Source organism: Notothenia rossii (genome assembly GCF_949606895.1).
Source record: "Notothenia rossii genome assembly, chromosome: 12".
In the NCBI taxonomy this organism is placed as follows: domain Eukaryota; kingdom Metazoa; phylum Chordata; class Actinopteri; order Perciformes; family Nototheniidae; genus Notothenia; species Notothenia rossii.
This window is the reverse complement of record NC_136911.1, coordinates 21,501,245-21,528,653: the sequence shown is the minus strand read 5'-3', so window position 1 is coordinate 21,528,653 and position 27,409 is coordinate 21,501,245. Positions and strand designations below refer to the sequence as shown.

The 27,409-nt window shown below is 44.0% G+C and overlaps 2 protein-coding genes across 3 annotated transcripts; one reads left to right on the top strand and one right to left on the bottom strand.

The window, feature by feature from the left end:
• The first annotated feature begins 168 nt into the window (after positions 1–168).
• Positions 169–7,518, top strand: bdh1 (3-hydroxybutyrate dehydrogenase, type 1). The gene is made up of 5 exons (XM_079661094.1): positions 169–918; positions 2,219–2,329; positions 2,687–2,828; positions 5,115–5,267; positions 6,178–7,518. Exons 1-5 carry the CDS (start codon positions 646–648, stop codon positions 6,642–6,644), a joined length of 1,146 nt encoding a protein of 381 aa, XP_079517220.1. The 5' UTR covers positions 169–645; the 3' UTR covers positions 6,645–7,518.
• A 1,191-nt stretch (positions 7,519–8,709) lies between these two features.
• nck1b (NCK adaptor protein 1b) lies at positions 8,710–27,214 on the bottom strand. 2 transcript variants are annotated; one of them, XM_079661092.1, is made up of 3 exons: positions 26,906–27,214; positions 14,435–15,174; positions 8,710–12,551 (listed from the first exon to the last, which is right to left on the bottom strand). In XM_079661092.1, exons 1-3 carry the CDS (start codon positions 27,129–27,131, stop codon positions 12,351–12,353), a joined length of 1,167 nt encoding a protein of 388 aa, XP_079517218.1. In that variant the 5' UTR covers positions 27,132–27,214; the 3' UTR covers positions 8,710–12,350. The 2 variants fall into 2 exon arrangements, with proteins under 2 accessions (XP_079517218.1, XP_079517219.1); XM_079661093.1 differs by lacking the exon at positions 26,906–27,214 and adding an exon at positions 24,952–25,177.
• Positions 27,215–27,409: the final 195 nt, after the last annotated feature.

Sequence of the window (27,409 nt, the reverse complement as noted above, 5' to 3'; positions counted from 1 at the left end):
CATACACAACTGCCAGCTGTAGTTCACCACATTCCGGAAACAACTGTTTCCACGTGACTCTTTATGCAAATTTGAACAGCATTGCATATATTTTCAAAACAAAACCAGTATAGCTTCTTCTGTCAGAGTTCACGTTAAAAATATGTATGATTTTATTTAGCAAAGGAAGCCAAAAGGCTGCTATTCTGCAGCATACAGGAGGGAACATAATTAATGCATAAAATCATTTGTAGATGTGCTTTTAAATGATGAATACACAAACACACTTAACATAACAGGGAGTATGGAACTGCTATATTAAATCACATTATTGCACAGTGTTATGACACATGGTTATGGTTATGACTCAGACAGTTCCTGAGAGATGTCTCCATGCTGCGCACTTCCTGTTTGGCTCCAAATCCCATCAAACCCCATTGTGCTTGCAAGTCTGGAATGTATACTATTGCATCACAAGGCTTATTTAGCAATATGAAGCATTTCCCAAATCGTCTTTCTTGCACACAGCTTACCCTATCTTAAGCAAGTTTCCTTTTTGTGCAGCGTTAGGCATTTTCTTCCATGCTTTTAAACTTTTTTTCCTAACATATTTTCCGGGAATGTAAATACACCACCGGGTGACGTCACACAGGGGGCGTGGCCTGTATGCATACATGGACTGGACTGCTTCCCCAGAAAGCATTAATTAAACCCCACTGTGGAACGATGGCTCCTCTCCCTGTGCTCAGAGCGGTTCTCCTGGTCTCGTTCTCCGTGCTCCTGACGGTACTGCTGGGCTTCGGCCTGCCGGCTCTGCTGAACACCGGGACCCGGGTGCTGGGACTACCGGAGAGCAGCGTGACCGAGTGCATCGTGGGGCTCTATTTACTTTTTGTGTTGTTCATGGCAACGCCTCGGATTCCAAGAGGATTGGTGGAGGTGATGTATACAGTTGTATTCCCAACAAGAAAATGAATGCTTGTCTTGCTGTAGGCAATAGATTCAAAACAATAATGCTCACACAGGTTTAATGATGTCAGATGTCATGGTAGGCTATGTCAAAACCTTTTTTAAAGTCATAGAATAGTATGTCGAAATACTTAAAGAAAGTAGTCCTGGTATGTTGAAATATAATATACAAAAAAAATATATTGTGTGTTATCAGAGCTGCGAAATTGTGTCATGAGGCCCCCCGGGTCTGCACACAAGTAAGGGAGACCTATTATGCAAACACCACTTTTTCATGTATTTTATAAACATGTGTCCCCTCATATGTTAAAAAATTACATCTGTTAAAAACAACTTTTAAGGTGAAACAATTGTGTTAAATCTCATCTGGAATAAATAAAAACATTAAAAGTGATGGCTTTGCTCAGGTGATATGTTTTACTCTAGGAGGTTTTGGGAATGGGCTTTGTTTTTATACATTAAACCCCTACGGCGTGCATACCAAACATGTTCTGACACAGATTCTCTCTTAACCCATGGAAGTACTTTGGAAAATGTATTAACGTTATACATGTATTAATGTATTTAGGCTAAAAAGACTAAATGTTACTTATTTTTTTCTTTATGTGACTTTCTTCCATCTTACCGGCAAACCGTCTCGAGATCGCTAGAATTTAAAAATACACGACCGGAGAAAATCTGCCACAGCCCCTCCTTCAACACAGACAACAAAAAGTGTATCTCGAGCCGGTTTCTCAAACGTACCTTTCCCAACCTTTAATTACTCCTAAAGGCGTCATGAGATGATAATCTTCTGATATCTCAAAACATATACAAGTATGACGAGTATGGCATTCAGAGCGAAAAATATGTGATGTCGTGTGTTAGTTAATGTAAGAAAATGAGGGTGCGTCATTTTAGAATCCTACATATGTCTGTGTAAAACTTCGACTGGGTTGGAGCATTACTGTATGACAGCTTGTGTGCAAGGTAATGTTTCCTCGTTTGCACACCATACACACGTGTTTTCGAGATTATACCCATTCTCACACACATTTTCCAGTATGTATTTTTTTCAGATCAATTCAAAATTACAATATAATATACCTAAAATATGTCACAGTAATACAGTTCAGAGCATAGAAGTTGTTTCTTCATGAATAGTTTATTTTTATTACATGCTTCACCTTTGATACCAATTTAACTTCAGTGTTCATTGTGTCCTTTTGAATATCTTTCCTCTTGTAGGGAAAATAACATAAGCCTTTTTATTTTGTTTCCCTCTCTGCAGGTGAAGGGGAGAGCTGTGTTTGTCACAGGCTGTGATAGTGGATTCGGTCATGCTCTTTCAAAACACCTGCACAAGCTTGGCTTCACAGTATATGCTGGATGTTTGCTTAAGGTACAAGATTCAAGGTTTTTGAACTCAATGACTCGCTTGGAGAACCACGCTACAGATAGCGTGGTTCTCCATTGTCTGTCGGTGGGCTGTTGTCCACAAAGTTTCTGATGTGAAGAAGTTCCTCTCTGATGTATTGCATAGCAGAGTTGGTGCGGTCGGCTTGCTTGTTAAAAGCAAACGGCAAGAAGTAAATAAACACAAAAAAAATAGGTAAAAATGCAAAGTTGGAGAGGAGCCAAGGCAAGGCGGCCATCTTCACTGGCGCACTTGTTGTAACAAATAAAATGTAAAATAAAACATTCAGTGAGTACTCAAAGAATGAAAGGGTTGCACTGAGGTACCATTGTTTCTCTGCAGGACGAAGGAGGAGAGGGTGCAAAGGAACTGGAGGAGTTTCACTCTGATCGCATGAAGGTGGTCCAGCTGGATGTCTGCAGCGAGGGGCAGGTGAACCAGGCTGTGGAATACATCAGAGAGAACCTGGAGGACGCAGACAGAGGTACTGGAAATCATTCAATAAGTCCTCCTTATACTGTTTTTCATCAATATATCACAGGTCTCAGATATATCCAGAGCCTGTCTCTGATTGGCTGAAACACCAAACAGATCATTGCAGCATTACCCATAATCCCCTCTGTTTCAGCCCTGTTTCCAAAGTGCTGATTCTCTGTCTGTTGCTTTAGATCAGGGTTGTGGAACCTTTTTCCTCTCAAGGGCCATTTCAGTTTTTTCAACATCCTCCGAGGGCCGTACAAATTATTGACCTCTGCTTAAAAATACTAAAAACACAGCCCATTCATTTGGCCTTTCTTTCATGCTGTGCAAAGACAAAGCAACTTCTTCATCCAGATATCTCACCATGACTTGCGTATGCACGTGCACGGTGTGGCATGACCACCAAAACAGAAAGATATGGACACAAGATGTGTGCAAATGTATTTAGTTTCCTAACCATGTCAACATGATTTAAGTGGGGGGGGGACCTAACCTCCTCTAGGGGGGTCTGGGGGCAAGCTCCCCCGGGAAGATTTTGTTTTTAAATATTGAAGTTAAAGCATCAATCTGTTGCACTTTGAGAGCAACATTAGGAGATCTATGGATACATCTCTCAACACCCAGATGAAACAGAACTGCACCCCTGTCAGACGGGACATATACCACGTGATGACACGTTAGGCTCGTGTTGTGTTCAAGGACCCTGACCTTGGCCAGGAAAAATCAATCAATCAATTACCTCGAGGGCCGTACCAAATAGTCTCGCGGGCCGTATACGCCCTGGGGGCCGGAGGTTCCCCACCCCTGCTTTAGATGAAGGGTACCTTGGTTGGTGATTGGCTAATGGTTACACGAGCCAAAACATCGTTATGACATCATAAAGTGGCCAAAATCTGATCAGCTCATTTTCAGACAGGTTTTTATAGAAATGGATCAAAAAGAGAGAGAATCTTTGTTCCTGAAACTTTCAGAGTGTCTTTCCACAGAGGGGACACATGTTGATGTAGAAGAGACATGAAGAAGAGGGGACACATGTTGATGTAGAAGAGACATGGAGAAGAGGGGACACATGTTGATGTAGAAGAGACATGGAGAAGAGGGGACACATGTTGATGTAGAAGAGACATGGAGAAGAGGGGACACATGTTGATGTAGAAGAGAAATGAAGAAGAGGGGACACATGTTGATGTAGAAGAGACATGAAGAAGAGGGGACACATGTTGATGTAGAAGAGACATGGAGAAGAGGGGACACATGTTGATGTAGAAGAGACATGAAGAAGAGGGGACACATGTTGATGTAGAAGAGACATGAAGAAGAGGAGACACATGTTGATGTAGAAGAGACATGGAGAAGAGGGGACACATGTTGATGTAGAAGAGACATGGAGAAGAGGGGACACATGTTGATGTAGAAGAGACATGAAGAAGAGGGGACACATGTTGATGTAGAAGAGACATGAAGAAGAGGGGACACATGTTGATGTAGAAGAGACATGAAGAAGAGGAGACACATGTTGATGTAGAAGAGACATGGAGAAGAGGGGACACATGTTGATGTAGAAGAGACATGGAGAAGAGGGGACACATGTTGATGTAGAAGAGACATGAAGAAGAGGAGACACATGTTGATGTAGAAGAGACATGAAGAAGAGGAGACACATGTTGATGTAGAAGAGACATGAAGAAGAGGAGACACATGTTGATGTAGAAGAGACATGGAGAAGAGGGGACACATGTTGATGTAGAAGAGACATGGAGAAGAGGGGACACATGTTGATGTAGAAGAGACATGAAGAAGAGGGGACACATGTTGATGTAGAAAAGACATGGAGAAGAGGGGACACATGTTGATGTAGAAGAGACATGAAGAAGAGGGGACACATGTTGATGTAGAAGAGACATGAAGAAGAGGAGACACATGTTGATGTAGAAAAGACATGAAGAAGAGGAGACACATGTTGATGTCGAAAAGACATGAAGAAGAGGGGACACATGTTGATGTAGAAGAGACATGAAGAAGAGGAGACACATGTTGATGTAGAAGAGACATGAAGAAGAGGGGACACATGTTGATGTAGAAGAGACATGGAGAAGAGGGGACACATGTTGATGTAGAAGAGACATGAAGAAGAGGGGACACATGTTGATGTAGAAGAGACATGGAGAAGAGGGGACACATGTTGATGTAGAAGAGGGGACACATGTTGATGTAGAAGAGACATGGAGAAGTGGATTTTGCATAATAGGTGACCTTTAAGTCCTCTTTAACGCCCTGTCTCCTGATCCAGGTCTGTGGGCTGTGGTCAACAACGCTGGTGTGTCAACATTTGGAGAAGTCGAGTTCACCTCCATGGACACCTACAGGAAGGTGTCGGAGGTCAACCTGTGGGGCTCCATCAGGGTCACCAAGGCTGTTCTGCCGCTGATCCGCAAGGCCAAAGGTCAGGGGAAATAACATCAGAGTGTATGGCACATTAACACGACCAAACCATTTTCTCTATGGAGCATTATAAGCATTCTTAGAATCCCCCTTGGAAAGAAAACGGAGCGTAAGTTGTGTCCCGTGATCTAAGCCTGAGATGGAAAACAAAATGTTAAATATGTTCTGCTTAGAGAAGTCCCGCCCCTTAGCCTATCACCTACAATGTGTCGACTTAATAACAAAGTGCTTCAATTAAGTATGAATGCTTGTTGTTTGTATGAATGTTGTACGTCTCTCTCTACTCATCTCATTGTACCTGCATAAGGACAATAACGGATTCTGTTCTAACACAAAAGACAGTAATACAAATACATAAAGAACATTAACTGGATAAAACAGTGAATGAGACAATATTATAATGTAGAAACCAATGAATGCTACTCTTCTGTGTTTTGAATGTCTAAGACTTTAATTAGTAAGGAAACAGTGATGTATTAAAGTAGAGCATAGTCCCAGGACAATTGAACTGAATGCTTAACAAGCTACGAGGTTTGAAGATGCACTATTTTACATAATCTTATCAGTGGTGGTGCTGCGTTCAGTTGTTTCGTCATTCAGAAAGAAATCCTGAGTGTTTCTGTATCTCCTTTTCTCCTAATTGTGTCTCAACAGTGATCATGTTATGTTAAATACTTATTTTCCCACCGTGTATAGAACTCAGAATGGTGACTGATTTTGATAGCGCACATACAGTATACTATAAGTGCTAACTACTTAAAACACATACATAGTAAATACTTATGTAGTACTTTTGCTCGCTGTGGGATCACTTTAAAAACAAGATTGTTTGTTCCCCACATGTATACACTTTCCCCTGATGTTTGTAATGTTTTGCTTTTTTCAAATCCTGACTGTCTGTTTCTCTTCAGGTCGAGTTGTGAACATCTCCAGCATGATGGGGAGGATGGGGGTCTCCTTGAGTTCTCCGTACTGCATTTCCAAATACGGCGTGGAGGCCTTTTCCGATTGCCTTCGCTACGAGATGAAGACCTGGGGGGTGAAAGTGTCCATCGTGGAGCCGGGGAACTTCATGGCGGCCACGGGCATCATGAGCCGAGAGAGCATGGCCAACACGGCCCACAAGCTGTGGAGCGAGGCGCCGGCGCACGTGCAGGAGGATTATGGGAAAGCTCGATTTGAGATGCTCATGGCTAGCGTGCGCTCGAACAGCAACAGCGGTCAGAAGGACATGTCTCCGGTTCTGGAGAACATCACTGACGCCATTATGTCCAAACGCCCGTACACTCGGTACCATCCGATGGAGCCGCACTGGTGGATCAGAGTCCAGCTGATGACGCATCTGCCGGCCGCCATGTCCGACTTCCTGTACTTCTAGAAGCTGTCAACAACACAGACTCAAGTAGGGTTGCAACATTCCGGGAATTAACAGGAATAAACTGGTAATTTTCTAAATTGAAGGTTGACTCTTGATAGGGAACTTAAATATAGTTGGAGAAAGTATATTTTAACATAATCTTGACTAAAACAAACAGATGCCATTCAAATACAATTGAATATCTATGCCATAGCACACTACTCACTGCATGGCTATTGAGACCACACGAAGGTTCGCAACAGGCTAACAAATGTGAGAGTGGAAAAACTGGTTGGCATTCGGGCAAACCTATAAGGCTCTCTGAGCGTGACACAGAGCCATCCTCAACAAGGCTGGACAGTGACACTGAAGAGGAAGAGGAAGAGTGTGATGTTGAGGCCCAGGAAGAGCCTGAAGGAAGATTTGCATGTTTAAGGGTCTTTGTGGAGGGAGAAGGGCTCTTTTCATTTAACATTTTGAATGGGACTTTGTGGGGATTTTTGGATGGGAGGTGCATTTTGGTTCATTTTTTAATGAGTGGGCTTGGGGAGGATGAGTAATATTTAACTCAGCATTCCTGTTTTCGTTCTTCAATGAAACTAATAATTGTTCAATAAAATAATTAAAACTTGTTCTGTTCGACTTAAAAAGAAAAGAAGAAAATTCAAAATCTGTTGAAATGTCATGTTTTTTTGTTTAATTTTGCATCGAATATTTCCAAAATTCCCCAGCTTGACTTCCCATGGAAACTTTCTGGAAATTTACCGGAAACTTTACGGTAAACTTTAGCACAATAGGTGACCTTTAACTTTTTAACAAGATTTATAACTTTATGTATAAAGTTGATACGCTCTATCAAATGAGATCCAAATTAAAACAGATTTTTGTCAACAAATCGTGTTTTGCTCACTTTTGTCTCCATATTCAGATGTTAAATACATGTGTCAGGCTTGAAAAGACAGTGAAAATGTGAATAGTCTGAAAATAACTATGGTTAAAAATGTCAGAAAACATTAAAGGCCTTTTTCTCATAATTGTGTCCCAACAGTGATCATGTTATGTTATGTTATGTTCCCACAGTAACATGGGGTCAAGGTAACTGATTTTGATAGCGCAGGTCACATACAGTATGCTATAAGTGATACACACACATAGTAATGACATAGTAAGCACTTGTAATCATGTAGTACTTTTGCTCGCTGTGGGATCACTTTAAAAACAAGATGGCTAGTTCCCCACATATACACTTTGTAATGTTTTTGATTTATTCTCTGAAATGGGGACTGAAGCTGAAGGCTCCTGCTGCTCTGTTGTGTTTGGGGTCAGATACTGTAAGACCAGCCAGGGGGGTTAGGGGGGGGCTTTGGCTCGAATCAGCGCAAAGTTACGTAACAACAACACAGGCCTGCTTTGTCTCAACAGGCCTGAGATCCTGGGACAGCGAGGGGGATTTATGAGATTAATGGGCAACGTTTATCATAATGACAAAGTATGAGCATCCAATGTGAATGAGGATGAAGAGGACTTTATCCTGAAATTATGTCATGGTCTTCTAAAGAGTGATTTGGAATAGGGGATTGAAATGTTGGTTCAAAGTTTTTTTTTTTTTTATTGGCCTGGCTGGTGTTGGGAGGTGTAATGGCACGCGTGGCCACCAGATGGCGCACATGCAACACACAAAACCACAGCTGTGAAAAGTCCCCGTTTAAACTGCAATATTATCACATCACAGCGACGGGAACAAAGGAAATCCACCCAGTTTTCAGAAAGTTAGGTTAGTTTGCATTAAAAAAAAAGAAAGTTTATCCAATAAACACACCTTTAGGAAAGAAGGGAAGTTAAAGTACCGACATTCAACACTTAAAGGGGCCCTATTCTGCTCGTTTTCAGATTCACATGTTTGCTTTTGCTCCCAATGTGACATGTTTCCCACATTTTCGCCTCTGCAGACCATTTACTTGCACATAAACCTATATAAAAATACATTACAGTTAAGGAAAACCCCAAAAGGCAGAATAGGGCCCCTTTAAGGAAAAGTGGATATACCAACATTTAACAATTCACAACAGATCAAAACAAGACATGATCATTTTTATGCCGTTTATTACGTCTTTCGAACACTCTAATAAACTCTTCTAAATTATTACACCTGAAGACGATCTCCCCCCTCCCCCGCCATAAAAACAGTATTAAGAGCATGACATTAAATTTCACAGCACTGCCTTTATCATTCCACAGCATGGATCTGTTTTGCTTCACTCTCTCATACAGGGAAAAAAAAGCTTTGTGGGACAGAGGACACCAAGAAAGCAGCACAAAAAGCACCAACAGTTTAAAAAAACACGGGTCGATTGTTCTGGATATCATCGGGAATCAGTCAAGATTATCTCAGGCTTGGTTAGCAGACAAGAAATACGTTTCCAGCTGCTCTGTAGTTTCTTGATTTGATAAACGATAGTATCCGTCACAACTGACCTCTGCGTCTTCACAAGCAAAACCATTTCTGTACAGCTACAAGGCTCTGCTCATGCGGCCTCCATTGGTGTAAAATGAAAAGTAAAATCCCAATTTATAACAATATCAAGGAGATACTGCGGCTCTGTATTCGAATATCAACACATTGAGGATTTTTTTTGTACATATTTAAGTGGCTAAAAGTGAATGTCTTACATGAAACGCATACAGACTATTTCCTTGGAAACATGGAGGATGCCGGTACATGAGATTCAGGTCATGATTACATCACACCTGCAGGTTCTGAATGAACATCAAAATGTACATGTAGGCGTTTAAGAAGTTATACTTGATGCGATCAGCAAAGGTAAGGTCACTTGAAACTACACACAATATCACCAAATGGGCATTTTATGCGTGACAAAAAGACACGTTTTTAGGAGCTAAAAGGAGGAAACGCCCGATAAGGACGAAATCCCCCAACACATCGCAGACTGACGCACATGCAAAGCTTTAACCAAATAACACGACAAGAAGTGGGAGGAAAAGATACAAATAATAAGATGTTAACCTTTGGTTGACAGAAAGCTGTGAAGGCACATTAAAATCTCCTAAATCCTTCAAACTGACGCACGGTGCGTTGGCGGTTGTCACTTTAATGCTGCGAAATATTGCGAGGGAGGGGATTTCACAAATGATAGCGTTTGGTTAACACTATCTCACATGAAGTGTCAGAGGGAAAAAAAGGCAGAAATCAGTGACAAAAAACTGGATTTCTGTAACCAAAATACTGCTCTGCAAAACAGAGAAGAAAGGAGGCAAAAACAACCAAAACATTACTTTTTTTTTTTACAGATTTTGGACCCAAAATAAACTATTTTTCATCACGAAGAACAAGAGCTCCTTCGAGTCCAAACGGGAGCTTTTTTTTTTAATTCCTGGAATGTTGTTTTCGTCCCGCTTAATGCGAACTTAAACTCACTGCAGGTGCATAATTAGAACTTGCCATGAATCAAAGTGAAAGGTAATGGTTTGCAGCGTCCATCTCGTACGGCTCCAGAACAGAGAGGTTCTTTGTGGCGTGACTGACTTTCTCATGCTTGGGTTAAGTAGAAGTTACAAACCCATCCAACATGTTTTATCCTTAAACGATGACACATCAGCTTTGGCCTCAGTGCACTTCCCCGCCCGTCAGTGCCTGGGAATCTCTAATCCAGATCCTCCGTGGAAACACACTCTCCCAGATCGCTGCTTTTGTTTTTTTAAGGTCTATTTTTCCACTGCTCCTCTATGATATCCTTCCTCCTCCCTCCATCTCGCTCCAAGCTCAGGTCCAACAGCTGGAGAACTCATCACCCCGAGCATCATCATCATCTGCTGCTGCTAGCTGCCCCTCGACATTCAAACAAATACTTGGTCCATTTTCACTCCACGACTAACCCGCTCCCTGTAAATACAAACCAGGGGCTCTGCTGGGTTTGAAACAAGCTGGATCTCTCCCCCCCTCCCCCCCGAATAATCTACCTGCCAGCTGTGAAGACCCGGGAATGTTAAGTACCCCAAAGTTTTGCGTTATAGTATGGGTCCCCAGCACATAGAAAACCACCGGATGCTAACTTTCATATGCTGGGGAATTTGCACAAATAGCATACGTTGCATTAAATAGCACATGCAGACAATCGGTAAACAATGGCTTTTGCCGATTTGGACAATTTTGGTGTGTTTTTTAAGGTTATCGAGGATGTTGAATACATTTCTGATATGTTTAGGATAAAAAAAAGAAGCAGTTTTGAGTCCCCTAAAACTTTAAAATCGACTCAAAATTCACATAGAGTTCAAAACATGGCATCTTTCTGGTTAAAACTGCCATTGTTGATTTTCCAACATCCTCCAAACCCACTGGAAAATGTTTCAAATCGGCCAAGTCATTTTAAAACTGTTAATGCTAATTGTACAAATTGCAAGATAGCATCGGTCAGTTTCTATCTGCTGGGGACCCGTACTAAGCCTCATAAAACTTTGGGGAACATTTCCACGTTCACAACGGGACTCTGATCTGCAAACAGACAGCGAGGAGACTTCTTAAGACATTTTGAAATGAAATGCCCAGATAACCATCAAGCTTCTCCTTCACCTCCTGAAACCCTCAGAGGAGGAGGAGGAGGGCGTGTCCTCTCCCAGCTTGATGTATATTCGTTGCGACCGCACTAACTCGACCCCGGGGTGACCCCCTAACTCCTCCAGTGATCACTAATTCAGGAGCGGTGACATCATCCTTCGCTCGTTCCCCCTCCCAGCGGTCACTCCCCCCCCCTCCGCCCTCAACATGTGCAGAGACACGTCCCCTTTGGCAACTTTACAGGACGCATCAGCTGTCACTCACACTCCATGTTCACTCTCCGGAGGGGGAAGCACTCCACGTGACCTCTATGGACACACTGTTTTCGGAGATAACAGAGCGGGGGGTGAGGACACGTTTCTGTTTGCATGCACCATGCAGCGTCACACCCCCCCCCCCCCACACACACACACACACACTGCGATGCCTCGGCTTTGTAACATTCACATGATATGGATACAGCAATATGTGAGACACGCAAAGAGTTTGCACGAGTAGAGCAATCCTCCTAGAATGCGCAGATCTGTGACTCGCCGCCGCCGGCTAACAGGTATCAATAAATATATTTTGGTCACTTGTTTTTTTTTTGTATTCATGATTAGCAGAAGTCGTGGATTAGTGTGTCCACAATCATAAAAGAACGAATTAAGACAGACAACACAAAAATGAGCTCTGCGGGATAGTTTGCTTAAAAAATACGGGTCGGGTGGTTGTTGTGTTGGATACAGTTTAAAAAAAAAAAAAAAAAAAAATCACATTTAAAAAAAAAAAGAAAACTGTTAAAAGATTATATATTATCAACAAAAACAAAACAAAAGAAACTAAATGCAACTCTAATAGATATCAAGGTGGAAATACATGGCATTGCCTATGACCTAACACATCTGGATAATTTAAAATAGGCGACCAAGAGGTCTGTAGTCAACTCTCAGGAGTCCATATCGTCTCTTTGTCTCCCCCTTTCCCTCCGTGTCTCTCCCATACTTTTCCCATACCTCCTCTTGGAATGCTCACAAATCGGGCATTGCAGTCCTGACGATGTGTCGAGTCCTCAGGCTTGGAGTTGACATGTTAGTGTGCCGTAGGTTATCTGTGTATATATGGATGCAGTTAATGTAAAATGTGTGTGTTCCTGTGTGTGCAGCGGAGAGGGATCAGGAGGCAGCCAGGGCCTTGATCAGGTACAGTTTGTCTCCCTGCTCGCTGGTGAAGATGGGAGCCTTTTTGTAGTGTTCCACAAGCTCCTCCATGGAGTTGAACTTGCGCTGTCCGATGCAGTAAAGGGTTTCCTTCAGCTGCACCTTGAAATGCTTGTTCTTGCTCTGCGCCTTCAGGGAGATGGAGAAGTCGTTTGGCTGCGGAAAGAAAGAGAAATGTGACGTTACATAATCTGACGGACAGATTCCTACCTCCTGAGGACAGTGACACACACAACTGCTCGTAGCATCTACTGCTGCAGTCACATTGCAAGGATTTGGACAATAGGAATATGACCTTGACCTTTTATTTGTTTATTGAGATTTAAAAGCTTAGAGATGTGGAACGTAGCAAACGCAGTGCAGATGGATCAGATGGATGTGGGAGGGAGAGAGACCGGCTTTAAAGTGTTTAAATATCGCCCTACACTTTCTTTAAGTGTGATGTACGATCACTGCTTTGGACTGACAACCACAACCCTATCCACATTATTGAAAACGTTCATCAATCAAAATCATAGTATCCAGGGCCCTTGCTGCTGTAACTAGGCCAGGCACGTTTATTTATATAGCACCTTTCAACAGAAGGCAATTCAAAGTGCGTTACAGGAATGAGAGACATTAAGAAACATATTGTAACGTTCCACAATAGGAGTCGGAAACAGGCCTCAAGTTATTCGGTTTAATAACTCCTTTGATCGCATACAGAGATAGGTTCATAGGTCACAGGTTCAACATCACTCAGTACTCCACTCCATAACTCACACACACACACAGCAGGGTCAACGTCACCACTCTCCAGCCCTCCCCCCTCTGCTCCCCCAACCACAGGCCCCCACACCGACCAGCATTACTGTGCAGCTCTGTGATTGGCAGAGAGACGGGGGCTGCTTGAGTGACCCACAGATATACTAAACTATACTGGGTCGCTACAATATTATGAAATGACATTTAAAAACACTCATTTAAAAGCAAAGACACATGAATTAAAGTGACAGTGTGAGATACACACATCTGAAATGTTTAGCTCTGACTCTCAGTGCTCACTTTTTAGCAGACATAGTTTCTATGGCCTCACTTTCTTGTTTAACTTATCCTTTAGTTCTTTCTAGTGTTTCATGCTAAACGAACCCTCCTGTACATAAATCAATGACGGTGTGTTGTGCAGGTGAAGCTACTGACCAGTGTTCATTTCGTCAACGAAAACTATGACGATCGTCAACGACCTTTTTTACATGACATGTTACATGCTTTTATCCAAAGGAACTTACATACTCAGCACTGTGGGCAATCCCCACAGGAGCACTTTGGGGTGAAGTGTGTCAGGGACTCAACGACATGCTGACTGCAGTGGGGTTTGAACCTGTGACCCCCTGATCCCAACACCAAGGCTCTATCCACTGAGCCACACGCCTCCCTGACTAAGACGAGCTAAAAATAGATGATTGATAATAAAAACTATGACGAAATGTATATTTAGTTTTCATTGACGAGACGAGACTAAGGTGTTAATGGTGGACTTTAGGATACTCAAAATGCAAGGTATTTTCCCACAAGTGTCCGCCTTCTGTCAAAATGCATCTTACGTTTCTAACTTGCAATAGTTAGAAACCACACACACACACACACACACACACACACACACACACACACACACACACACACACACACACACACACACACACACACACACACACACACACACACACACACACACACACACACACACACACACACACACACACACACACACACACACACACACACACACACACACACACACACACACACACACACACACACACACACACACACACACACACACACACACACACACACACACACACACACACACCTGTATTTGTAACTGAATTGGTTTAAAGAGAGAAAACATTTTGACTAAAATGTAACGAGCTTTCGTCGACTAAAACTGGACTAAAACTATGAAGGATAAAAAGGACTAAAATGTGACTAAAACTAATAAACATTTTCGTCTAAAGACTAAATCCAAAATATCTGCCAAAAGGAACACTGCTACTGACCGATGACTCGCTGTCCCGGATGAGGAAGTCCCCCTCGACGCCCCTCTGGTTGAGCGCGACCTCCGCCTGGTGGCGCGTCACCTTCCCGTAGTACCACTCCTTCCCTGCGAAGCGCCCCACGGTGGAGGGCGTGATGTAGTCGCAGTCGGGCGTGGGCGGCCCCGCGGGTCCCGCTCCGGGTTTAAACGAACCGGAGTCCAGCACCGTGACGTAGTTTTTAGGCACCAAGCCCAACTGTCCGTCCGCCTTGCGACACTTCCACCACTCGGGGTCGTTCTCCGGCTTCTCCACCACCTCCATCACCTCGCCCTTCTCAAAGTTCAGCTCCTCGTCGTTCCCGGAGCCGAAGGGGTAGAGCGCCTGGACCGTGTGCAGCACGCGGTTCCCGTTGGCGGTGCTGTTCACTACGGCCGCCAGCTTCTCCGTCAGCGATCCGGCGGGGTCTCCCAGCCCGCCCCCGGCCGTGCCGTCCATGTCCTCCGTCACGTAGTTGGAGGGGAACCACCCGGAGCGCCCGCTGTAGCTGCCGCGCCACCATCCGTCGCTGCACTTCTCCATCACCACCACCCGCGTGCCCTTCACCAGAGACAGCTCGTCCTCGCGCTCCGCCGTGTAGCTGAACTTCACCAGCGCCGGCAGGTTGAGGTCGTACAGGCGCTCGCCGTTATCGTACCCGTCTGCGTCCGCGTTGGAGGCCGTGTCCCTCATCCCGCCCTTCCTGCTCTTCACCTTCCCAATCCCTAGAAGAAGGAAAGAAATCAAGGTGGAAGAGTTTAGAATGATGGGTTAGTAGACTACAAGCTTTAGGAATCCAAACTATAACATATAATAAGTACCCAGTATCAAGATTGATGCAAAACAAGTTAAATTTGAACTTTTTAGAGAGATTTAGGAAAAAAACACTTCTGGGGTCATTTGGGTGGATTTTCCATATCTCTGCCCCCCCTCGATTTGGATGATTGACACCTCTTTTGAACCGTTAGAGCCAATAGAATCGAGGGGAAGTCCCTAAATCCACCTAAACATTACCCATTGGTGAATGAGTGATGCCTAGCCAGAAGGCCCCAAAACCGGAAGTCATACACTCTGGCAGCTATCGTAGCAGCTAATATGAAACTCCGGTATTGACATAAAAATGGAATGATGGATTATCAGGAATCGTTTGAAAGTGACAGACACATTGGATTAACCTATGGATTAACATTCAGCAGCGTTTTTATCGTTGTAATGCCATTGAACACAACTTTTGATCAGAAACAGCAAATGGTAAAACTTATTTTTCGATTTGGTCCCGTAAAGCTCAGTGATGATACTTATATGTCTGGAATCTGTGGAATCTCAGCTTGCTAATCGATATCTTGTTTGAGCAGCTACGATCAGTAATAAGGGTATTTTACCTTGAGTTCTGTGCTAAGTGCGTTAGCATTTTTTTGCTCAGGGCTAATTCAGACCCTTGTGTTTCGTTTAGCTAAAAATTGTTAATAGTGTCTGAAAGCTGAGTTTCTTCCCGTTGAGTGGGTATGACACATTCATAGCTTGTTAAATGTTAAGAAGCCCTCAGACGCTGTTTCTTGCAAGATGTTGCATTTTGCCCCCAGAAATATTTCCATGAAACAGATATACTAAAAAACGAAAGTCTAAAATGACAAAATAATCTGAATAATAAAATAACTGCAGTATTGTTATGGAAAGTGGAATCTGTGCAGATACTAAAGGAGGTATTTTTATAAACAAATGTGCTAAAATATTCAGAGGGTTGTGTAGGACTGACAACTGTTGGATACTCTTAAAGTCATAATTTCCTAGAAAGCAGTCCTCTAATACACAGTTTAAACTCCTCCACTGATGTGGGACGAGTCTCACACACGGTATGAATAAAAGAAAGCTCTGAAAATTGAAGGGAGGAATAAAAAGCTCCCAGAGAAATACCAGGCGGCGATAATAAGCATTAAGGGCTGTGCTGAAGTGCAGGGAGGGTGGGTAAGCAGGGCTGAAATCATTCCTTTTCCACATTTACAGTGGCCTAAACCCCCCACACTCCAGATCCAGAGACATTCTTGGGGATTAGTCCGAGATGCTGAGTGGTGTGGGCTCGAAAAGAAATATCCAGAGTGTACCTGTACGAATGTAGGTTATCCAAGTTCTGCTTCCTGACATTTAAAAGGTGGGGTAGGTCATTTTGGAGAAAGCAGCTCGAGTGCGCTAGAATTTGAAAATACACAGCCGGAACAAATCTGCCACTTCCTCACAGAGCCCCTCCTCCAACACACACGAACGCGCACATGACCAATGAGGGCACGAGATAAGTTCGTGCACAGATGGAAGGCTGACAGGCAGGTAGGCCATCCAGTTACTTTAGCCGAGCCGGCTCAGATGATTGGTCGTGCTTTTTACTGAACGGCTTCCACAGATGATATGTTTTTATGGATTTATTGTCAAAGCACTTCAGATATTCATTGCTGTCGGGATGTTAAGAACATTCCATGGAATATAACAACAAGTGTATCTCGAGCCGGTTTCTAAAACTTACCAACCCCACCTTTAAATGAACTCTTGAACTCAAAGTCACATTTCATTGCTGCTAATCACATCGCGCTAATCACCCTTACACCTGCGGCCATTTTTTTTCACAGCAGCTGGATACAACAATCTGTCCCACAATGCTCTACTTCCTCCCTCTTGCTTCCAAACAAATCCAATGCCTCTTAACCTCATGACGCTCTGAGCTGATTCACACTGTGGCCGAGTGGAAACAAGCTTTTCCCTTTGGGTTTGCGGGGGTAAATGTCAGGCAGTCACACGGGGACTGGGTCAATTTGATCGGTCAACTCATTGGCAGCTCTTGAGCTAACAGACGGGGGGGATTACCGAGCCCTTTAGCCTGGTCCTGGAGGCTTTGGCAGAGCTGTGGTCAAGAATGTCCACTTGGCAGCATGCTAACAGTTGTCTGAAACACACGAGGATAGCAGTGGAGACGTGCATTTGCATTACTTGTGTAAACAACCATCCACCATGTTGTTAGTTGTTGCAAAGCTTACATAAAGTAACTGTTATCGTCACAGCTGATGATGTAGGCAGACATTGATACCAGACACAGTGAGCAAAGCAGTGACTCTTTCTGACTACGTTTGCACAGCGATTGCTTACATAATCAAAAGTCAAAGGTGTACAATTATATAGGAGAACAGGGTGTTGTCAGCAGTACAGTGTGTGTGTGTGTTTTCTGAGCGAGGGACATGACTAATTTGTCACAAAGCCACCACAGATACAGCAGTCCTGAAACATGTCGGTGACTCGAGGAGAGCAGACACATTTATCATGGTAGTGCTGAGAGTCCAACGTCAAATTGCTTCCAGGTAGACCCTGTTATTAGTCACACCACTGCAGATAACTACAGCCTGCAGACGGGGTGTTAAGAGACGTCTGTAGAGGTGGAGGTGCAGTCGACTCAGGCCTTCATGCGATATCAAAATGGAGCACCACGAAAGAGAAATACAAAACTAAAGTATACCTTTATACTTTGCAATTGGAGTCTTTCGTTTACTTTTCTGAACATGGTCACATCCCTATGTAAGACTCTTGATTCTATAGAGAGCCACAGTGACGCGTCCTAAAACCAGGAAGTAAGTTAGCATTTCACCACTTCCGGTTCCTTCGACAAAAAAGCAATGAGATTTCTCCATAGGATTTTGGAAAATAGCTGTAAATCAGGTCTGTGGTTGAAACACACTGAAGACACGGATCATGTTTTGTTCTACGACATTAAATCCATCAGCAGTGACCCCACTGGTGATTTCTGAAGAGTTGACGTGTCTGAGAAACGATGGTTGTTAACAAGTGGCTGAATAGGACTACAGAAGTCGTGGAGGCCGTTGTACGTCATTACGCCGAACACGTAAACACTCCTCTAGGTTTGTTTCTGTTCTGCTTGAAAGCAAGTCCCTGCCTCCTGCCTCCTGTTCAAACAAACGCTTCAACTCGTACCATTTAGAATCTGTGTGTTTGAATATGGATCTTAAGTTGGCGTGACGTTGAAGCAGAGACCCTGCTGTAGTTCCTTTAGAGCATAACGTTAGCATTTTGCTTCTGGCGACTAGATTTATGATTCTAAAATTCTAAAAGTAGGGTAGACATGTGGAGATTATCCGGCTGAACAAAACGTGATCCGTCTCTTAAATGTGTTTCAACCACAGACTTTATTTCCAGCTATTTTCCAAAATCCTATGGAGAGATTGCATTGCGTTTTTGTCGAAGGAACCGGAAGGAGTTTACTTCCTGGTTTTAGGACGCGTCACTGTGGCACTCTATTGGCTAGCGCACCAACACATTGTACATGATGGACTAAGGGGCGGGACAAGAGGTTGACTAATCACAACAGAGCCAGCCAGCTAACCAATCAGAGCAGACTGGGCTCTGGTTTCAGACAGAGGGTGAAAAGAGGTGCAGCACAGGCAGTATGAGAGAAATAAAGAGCTTTTAAAACATTAAAAAAGGACATTTGAGGAAATGTTTAACTATTTCCTGACAGAGCGAACAACTAATCAAAGAAATAACTGACCACGAAAAAAGTCCCATCCCTGCTAAAGCAGCAAAGTGAGGAGTTGAGGAAGAATAACATGTTCGTGCAGGTGCAAGCCCCAGGACGTTTAGTGCACAGTTGGAAATGACCTAGTTAGCTGGAAACGAGGGTTAAAGGTCAAACCTGCATAAATAAATAATATTTCAGCTCCAGCAGAGACGACTCAAAGCTTATATTTTGTTATCTCTCTGAACAGCTCTTATCAGTATGTCAGTGATTTCATGTGTTGCTTCCTGCTACACTCACACAAGCACTTTGCATTAGAAAAGCACAAAGCCCAGACCCAGTGCATTTGACTAGATGCTCCATCTAAGCCGATGCAATGAAGGGCAGTTTGCCTTTAGTGATGAGAGAGGAGATAAGGTGTTACTGAGGGCATAATGGCGATCATTTTTACGATTGATCAGAGGGTCTTATCTCACCACACACACTCAGAGCAAAGCTTCAATGGTGGACACAGCTGCCTTCTGATCAGCTGGCAATAACTGCAGCTACTTGGTCTTCTGCCATGTTGTTACGCCAGGTTCAATGGAGCTGAAACTAGGGGACAATATTAGGACCGTCAAATATTTTCCCTTCAGTAAAACAGAGGGCATTCTGGTACGGTGAGTGAACGTGGGAAAAACATCTGGTTTATTGAATGCAAAGAGTACTAAGCATTAACTACCATAACTTCTTTATATTGATACAAAGAACCAGCTGAAATGAGTGTTACCTTAGGCCATATTCATGCTTGTGCTTTGGGCAACCCCCACCCTGCAAAGTTACACAATGACTGGGCAATTTGAGGTCGAGCTCTCCAGACAGCTGTTGTGACTGTTTGTTATCAGGACGCGGGACATCTGTAAGTATGGGAGCCCACATTACTGTCCAGACCTACCAAGTATAATTGATTCAAAGTGAAAGCTGGTCGTCAATAACTAGAATAATATGCCGATTCAGAGCTTAAATACTGAATCATTTAAAGAGGTCTTCACAGTAGATATGGAACAATCGATTGGCCACCAGTTACCAGATGATGCGTTTCATTTGTCAGATGTTTCCCCAGACAAACTCACATGATGCAGAGAACACAAAGAAAGACTGGTGTGGGCTGGAGACAGATATCACTGGTGTTTCAACATGAACACGAAATGGAATATCTATTTGAAATGAAAGAAAAACATGTTTTCTGTCGATTAAAGTTTCTACGAATAAAGAAAAATCTTCAGAATTCAAGCCTAGATGTCATTTCTCCACCTGAACTAAAAGGGAATATTTCTAACTGCGTGAACGTGGCATGTCTTTACACAGATGTTGCAGCGTCCCTGAATCTTATCTGCTGCTACCTGGGAAATGTTTCCAACACAGATAAGACGTGTCCAGGACTTTGCACTCCTCCGAGTCGAGGTCAGAAGCTTTTTCCTGTGCATTTCTTGAGGGGAGCATGCGGAGGAAGGAAGCCGTGTTGCGTGAGATGGCAGTAAATCACAGCAAACAATGACAACATTTATGTTAAACCACTCTGAAAACTTCACTTTTTGTTTACAGATGAAATGCCTCAGCGGGAGTAGAAGAAAGTGCCGGGGGAGGTTTTTTGGCAACCACTGACGGACAGGAAGTAGTTTTGTTTTTTAACTCTGGCCTCCCTACGCTGGCTGGCTGTCCATTGTCTGCCGGAGCCCTTTCGACCTCTCGGCTTCCCTCCGTTTCAGGGCTCTTCCTCTGTGGACGACAACACCCCGCGTCAGGCTGTCTGACAGCGGCTGAACATCCCTGCACTTGAACACACCACGACCGCTGGGACACAGCAGGGACACGGCTGCTGAAAAGAAACTTTAAAAAGGTCCCCTATTTTACTGTGTTTCATCAATATATCATAGGTCTCAGATATATACAGAGCCTGTCTCTGATTGGCTGAAACACCAAACAGATCATTGCAGCATTACCCATAATCCCCTCTGTTTCAGCCCTGTTTCCAAAGTGCTGATTCTCTGTCTGTTACTTTAGATGAAAATAATGAGCCCCTCCCCACGCCCCTCTGAGAGACATTTGGTTACAAAGAATTCAATGGTGCTCTAGGAGGAGATTCAGGTGATAAGGGGGGGGGGGGGGGGGTTACCTTGGTTGCTGATTGGCTAATGGTTACACAAGACAAAACATCGTTATGACATCATAAAGTGGCCAAAATCTGATCAGCTCATTTTCAGACAGGTTTTTATAGAAATGGATCAAAAAGAGAGAGAATCTTTGTTCCTGAAACTTTCAGTCTCTTTCCACAGAGGGGACACATGTTGATGTAGAAGAGACATGAAGAAGAGGGGACACATGTTGATGTAGAAGAGACATGAAGAAGAGGGGACACATGTTGATGTAGAAGAGACATGAAGAAGAGGGGACACATGTTGATGTAGAAGAGACGTGAAGAAGAGGGGACACATGTTGATGTAGAAGAGACATGGAGAAGAGGGGACACATGTTGATGTAGAAGAGACATGGAGAAGAGGGGACACATGTTGATGTAGAAGAGACATGAAGAAGAGGGGACACATGTTGATGTAGAAGAGACATGAAGAAGAGGGGACACATGTTGATGTAGAAGAGACGTGAAGAAGAGGGGACACATGTTGATGTAGAAGAGACATGGAGAAGAGGGGACACATGTTGATGTAGAAGAGACATGGAGAAGAGGGGACACATGTTGATGTAGAAGAGACATGGAGAAGAGGGGACACATGTTGATGGAGAAGAGACATGGAGAAGAGGGGACACATGTTGATGTAGAAGAGACATGGAGAAGAGGGGACACATGTTGATGTAGAAGAGACATGGAGAAGAGGGGACACATGTTGATGTAGAAGAGACATGAAGAAGAGGGGACACATGTTGATGTAGAAGAGACATGGAGAAGAGGGGACACATGTTGATGTAGAAGAGACATGAAGAAGAGGGGACACATGTTGATGTAGAAGAGACATGAAGAAGAGGGGACACATGTTGATGTAGAAGAGACATGGAGAAGAGGGGACACATGTTGATGTAGAAGAGACATGAAGAAGAGGGGACACATGTTGATGTAGAAGAGACATGAAGAAGAGGGGACACATGTTGATGTAGAAGAGACATGAAGAAGAGGGGACACATGTTGATGTAGAAGAGACATGGAGAAGAGGGGACACATGTTGATGTAGAAGAGACATGGAGAAGAGGGGACACATGTTGATATAGAAGAGACATGGAGAAGAGGGGACACATGTTGATGTAGAAGAGACATGGAGAAGAGGGGACACATGTTGATGTAGAAGAGACATGAAGAAGAGGGGACACATGTTGATGTAGAAGAGACATGGAGAAGAGGGGACACATGTTGATGGAGAAGAGACATGAAGAAGAGGGGACACATGTTGATGTAGAAGAGACATGAAGAAGAGGGGACACATGTTGATGTAGAAGAGACATGAAGAAGAGGGGACACATGTTGATGTAGAAGAGACATGAAGAAGAGGGGACACATGTTGATGTAGAAGAGACATGGAGAAGAGGGGACACATGTTGATGTAGAAGAGACATGAAGAAGAGGGGACACATGTTGATGTAGAAGAGACATGGAGAAGAGGGGACACATGTTGATGTAGAAGAGACATGAAGAAGAGGGGACACATGTTGATGTAGAAGAGACATGGAGAAGAGGGGACACATGTTGATGTGGAAGAGGTGACCTTTAAAAGTGTGAGCTAAAAGTTTAATAGGGTAAAATCACTAGAAACCTAATGTCTGTCCTCTCTGTGTTTACAGCAATTTAAACTCTAACAACAATGTGTCACTGGCGTTCACCAGACGTGTGACGCAACGCCGCAGCCCTCAGCCATATGGTTTAGTATGAGACTCGTACATTAAATGTAATGACAGCGTGTGCGCAGTCAGAAAGAGTGAGTCAAAGTAACTAAAGGGAATGTGTGGGCATGTTTCCTCACTTGGGGAAGGAGTCTTTGGACACCTTTTAAGACGACAGCTTCAATCAAAGCGTCTGACTGAAAGCTGCACAGGAAACATCCAGAGCTCTTTGAACTTCAGCTGTGAGAGACTTCAAACACAGCCTTGAGTCTCTGAGATGGAGAGGGAGGGAGGGAGGGAGGGAGGGATGGAGCTCCATTTGGTTTTTACAGCTCCGGCCAGTGCAGCGTTTACCGTCAGCAGCCAATCAGAACCCTTCCCTGACAGAGAAACAACGTGGTTGCCTTTCTATCTGTGAACATTTCTTTCAAAACTGTCATTTTCAAAACTCAATGCTAGTGACCCTTATACAAAGGACATTATATCTTACAGATGCCAAAACTTTGATATCAAATTCCTGAAATTCTCTTTTTAAAATTGATGTATAAATCTTTTTTTTCTATCTTTCTTGATAGTTTTGTCAATAAAATGACACAAAACTGTGGCTGACACGTCTTCAAATATTCTGAAATCAGTTTACTGTAACAAATGGCAAGAAAAGCAACAAACACTGACATTAAAATATGTAGCAGATATTTGCTTATAAAACACACCAAAAGAAGAGGGGTGTTTTCACAGTTCTCTGACAATTAGTTTACAACACTTGCTAGTGTTCAACATGTCCAAACCACCGCTCACTTCCTGTTGAGCAAGTCTTAAGTCACGGGAAAGCAAAGATGAGTGGACAGCTTAACAAAAGAAAAACATCTTAAGGCCGGAGTGACGTCGAGGACTCTCCCGCCAGTCTCTTAATTATGATGTCTTTTTGCTTTTTCTGGTGTGGAAGCAGTGACGGACGGTTACGAGAAAAACAATTTGGAAACGAAGCAACGAGGGACAGCCAGAAAGCCAAACGGACAGACCACCGCTCAATGATTCAACTTCCTTTCTGACTTCTCACTTCCTCCCTCTCCAATGCTCGGGGAGAAATGTGGCTCAAATTAGAGTTTCCGTTCGCTGGGGAGTCTGAGAAACAGGAAAACGACAGGGAGGGGAAACAGAGGAGGCTCTCAGTTTACACAAGCAGAAGGTTTGTTAGCTCATCTCCATGTTCCTCTCAGCCCTTTACACCCTCTGGATTCTTTACACGCAGCAAGTAGGGCAGACAGAGAGGCAGGAGATACCACTCAACGGTTACAAGGTGAGATTACAGCATGGCTGTGCGCCGGGGCCTTTTGAAAAAGCGTGTCAGCTTAGGTTGTAAAGTATCCACGCCGGGCAGTGACATTCCTCTGATAACAGAGCGAGGTGCGGGAGACGGGAGCCCGGTTTCCCATCAATCAGCAGAGACCCCCGGCTCCCTCGCAGCACAATGCCTACAGTGTTCAACGTTAGCACCCAGCCACTGTAGCTCATGACTAGCGGTGGGCTGGAGGAGTGGAGCGACCCTCCCAGAAACAGCCAGCTCGCCCTCAGGGTAGCATAAAAGAAAACAGACTTCGGCCATGCCTTGAGATATTCCACTTAACATTGTGGAAAGGGGGGGTCTTCAAGCATGATAATGTAATCCAGTGAGTTGCAGCCCACTCACTAGGACAAATGCTTGGGAAAAGGGAGTAGGATTACTGTGTGTGTGTTCAAAAGAAAGAGACAGAGAAGGATTGCTGAGGCAATTACAGGCTTGGGCTCAGCCGAAGCCTTTTCAAAAAGCATATCCACCCAGTCGCTGCAGCGCAGACACGGCCTCAAAGCGCTGCTCAGACAACCCCTCTCTGCCAGCACTGCATGTTAGCACAGACATCTTTCGTCCTGCTCTAAGTATGACACATTCCCTCGCTGACCTGACGCTGAAAGTGACTAGAAATCAAAGTGAAAAACCAGAAAGGGAACATGAAAGGAGAAGAAGCCTGACAACCGCTCCTGCACGGCCAGACAGAGAGTAGACAGAAGCTCTCAAACTTCCCTTAAAAGTCTCCACATCAAGTAAAAACAACAAACAAAGCAGCTTAAAGTTGAAAAAACTCACGAAAGAAATGTTTGAATAGGTTAGCCATGTCCATTTTGGGCTCGCCGTCTCTCCCTGGCTTTTTCCCGGCCCCTGCTCTCTTCCCACTGCAGCTGTAGAGTTATTCCATGTGAACACCCAGAAAGCTGGGCGGATAGCGGAGCAGGGCAGCCCACTCTGTGACCATGTGGTGCGGCTCAGCCAATCACAGAGCAGGACAGAGAGGCCTCGGGTCTAGCTCTGGAAGGCAGAGTACAGAGGCCTCATGGAAAGGGGAAGACGTGGGAAGGGAGGGGGGGTTGGAGCTCAGATTCAGAAAGGGGGAAAGGGAAGGAGCCGTTTCATCCACATTAAGCAGCTTTTTGGTATTTTTTTGTTTTGATCTGATGAAATCCACTCAGAAAGAAAAGTGTCGGGACGCTGTAATGACTGAGTGAGTCAGAGAGTGTCACATGACTGCAGTTGTTTGCAGAGACACACTCATAACTTTACAACAAACCCAGGAAACATGAGTCCACGCAGAAACACCGCGGACGGATCATACCCCGACGCATTCTTTCAAACGATGACACGCTCCACACCCAGCAACAGGCTGGGTTTTTTTTATAAAAGAAGGAAAAAAGATAGAAATGTTTCTTCCCACATAACACATGAAAGTCCCCAGGCTGGGCTTCTCTTATTGTTCTCAAACACAACCGCCCACGCTTCTAGTTAAAACGTCTTAAATCTACTTATGAAGGGGAAGTATTTACAAGCTTTCTATGATTGTATTAGTGTTTAACGAGGCCCAGTTTTGCCCTCACTCGTGTTTTACATTACGTTTTTATTGAGTGTGTGTCAATGCAGCTGTTCACCTGGGGTTATCTGATCAATGGGCGTAATAACAGCTGGTAAGTTGTTGGAAACACACACACACACAAAAACCCCTAAAGCGGTGTTTCTGCACCAAGGCTGCCCGTCACCATGCTGCTGTCACCACAACACTAACAGGAAGACACAGTTGACATGTCCTACAGATAAGTGTTTTGCAAACACTGCAGTGTATGTTACAGTCACAAAACGATGACTCACTGCTTGTTCGAAGTAACCAAGAATACCAAGTAAGCAAAATGAAGGATAAACGATACACTGAGGATCAGTTAAAGGGGATTCATGTCACAAAACAACATGTAGCATTTATTTATTCATATTGTAAACATCATGCAAGTGTGCCTGTGGCTCTGGCTGGTGTACGGACTACACTGATCTGATGAACCCTCCCAACAAACAGGGTTATCCCATCGTGTGTTAACTGTCTGAGACACTGACGCCCTGCAGAGCAGAGCCTCCCGGAGGTTAGGGCGTGTAAAGCATCAGATCTACAAATGAAATACAAGGCTATCTGGGTTGAGACCTGAAGGCAGAAGACAGAGAGCGTATCCCAAATGATCGTGATACCTGTCAGCGAGCAGAATTAAGCGAAGACAAATTGTAACCTTGGCTACTTACACACACTGTCACATTCACTCCTGGCAGTACGAGGCGCTTAGCAAACAGCACAGGCCAGAAATATTACTGCCGTGTTGACAGAGCAGAAAACACCTGTGCCGTTACAATCGTGGCCGTGATGAACTGTTAGCATTCACAGAAATATATATGTAGAAAAACTGCCTTACCTGCAGCAACGCTTCAAATATCAACTTCAGTAGAGACACCACAGACGCTTCGATCCCGTGCTAAAGCTTCAGTCTAAATGTGCTCTGTGATAAAAAGGTAGCTCTTCTCCTATTCAACCAATCAGCCCTGCGACCCCCTTCCTGTGGAGGCTGTACATTACGCACCACAATGTGGTCAACAACAAAACCCCAAGTAGTTCTAGATAAAGGGTGTCCTCTGAGGCTACAGCACGTAGGTTAACAACGTGGTCTCAAGGAAACAGCTCCTGCAATAAAAGAATATATCACTTTCAGATTGAAGTAAGAAAGCATGACTTTACCGAGTGTGTCCTTGAGGTTCTTGACGATGGACGCCTTCCTGGCGCTGTTTTTTCTCTCCACATAGTTGGACGGCACGAAGCCCGTTTTGTTGGTGGCGTTTCGGACCCTCCACCAGGACTTGGAGTCGTCGAGGAGCCAGAGGCGCTCGCTCTTCTTGATGTCCAGCTCCTGGTCCTGCTGGGCCATGTAGTCGAACTTGGCGATGACAATCACCTCTTCCGTCATCTTGCACCCAGTACACTGGAGAAGAAAGATGTGAATGTCAGAATGGCTAGATTTTATATTCTACATTACCTAATTTCAAGCAATTAGTATTTTTATTATACAATGGCATCTGGGTCAGTGTGTGTGTCTCGAGGCGCAGTGAAGTCAAGAAGGAAGTGTGCGACACGATGGCACAGTTTCATTTAGAGTAAATCTATACAGGGTTTCCCCAGGAAATGTATATGCAGAGGTGAGAAATGCGTCAAGGTGCATTTTATTACTCAAAATGACAAGGAATT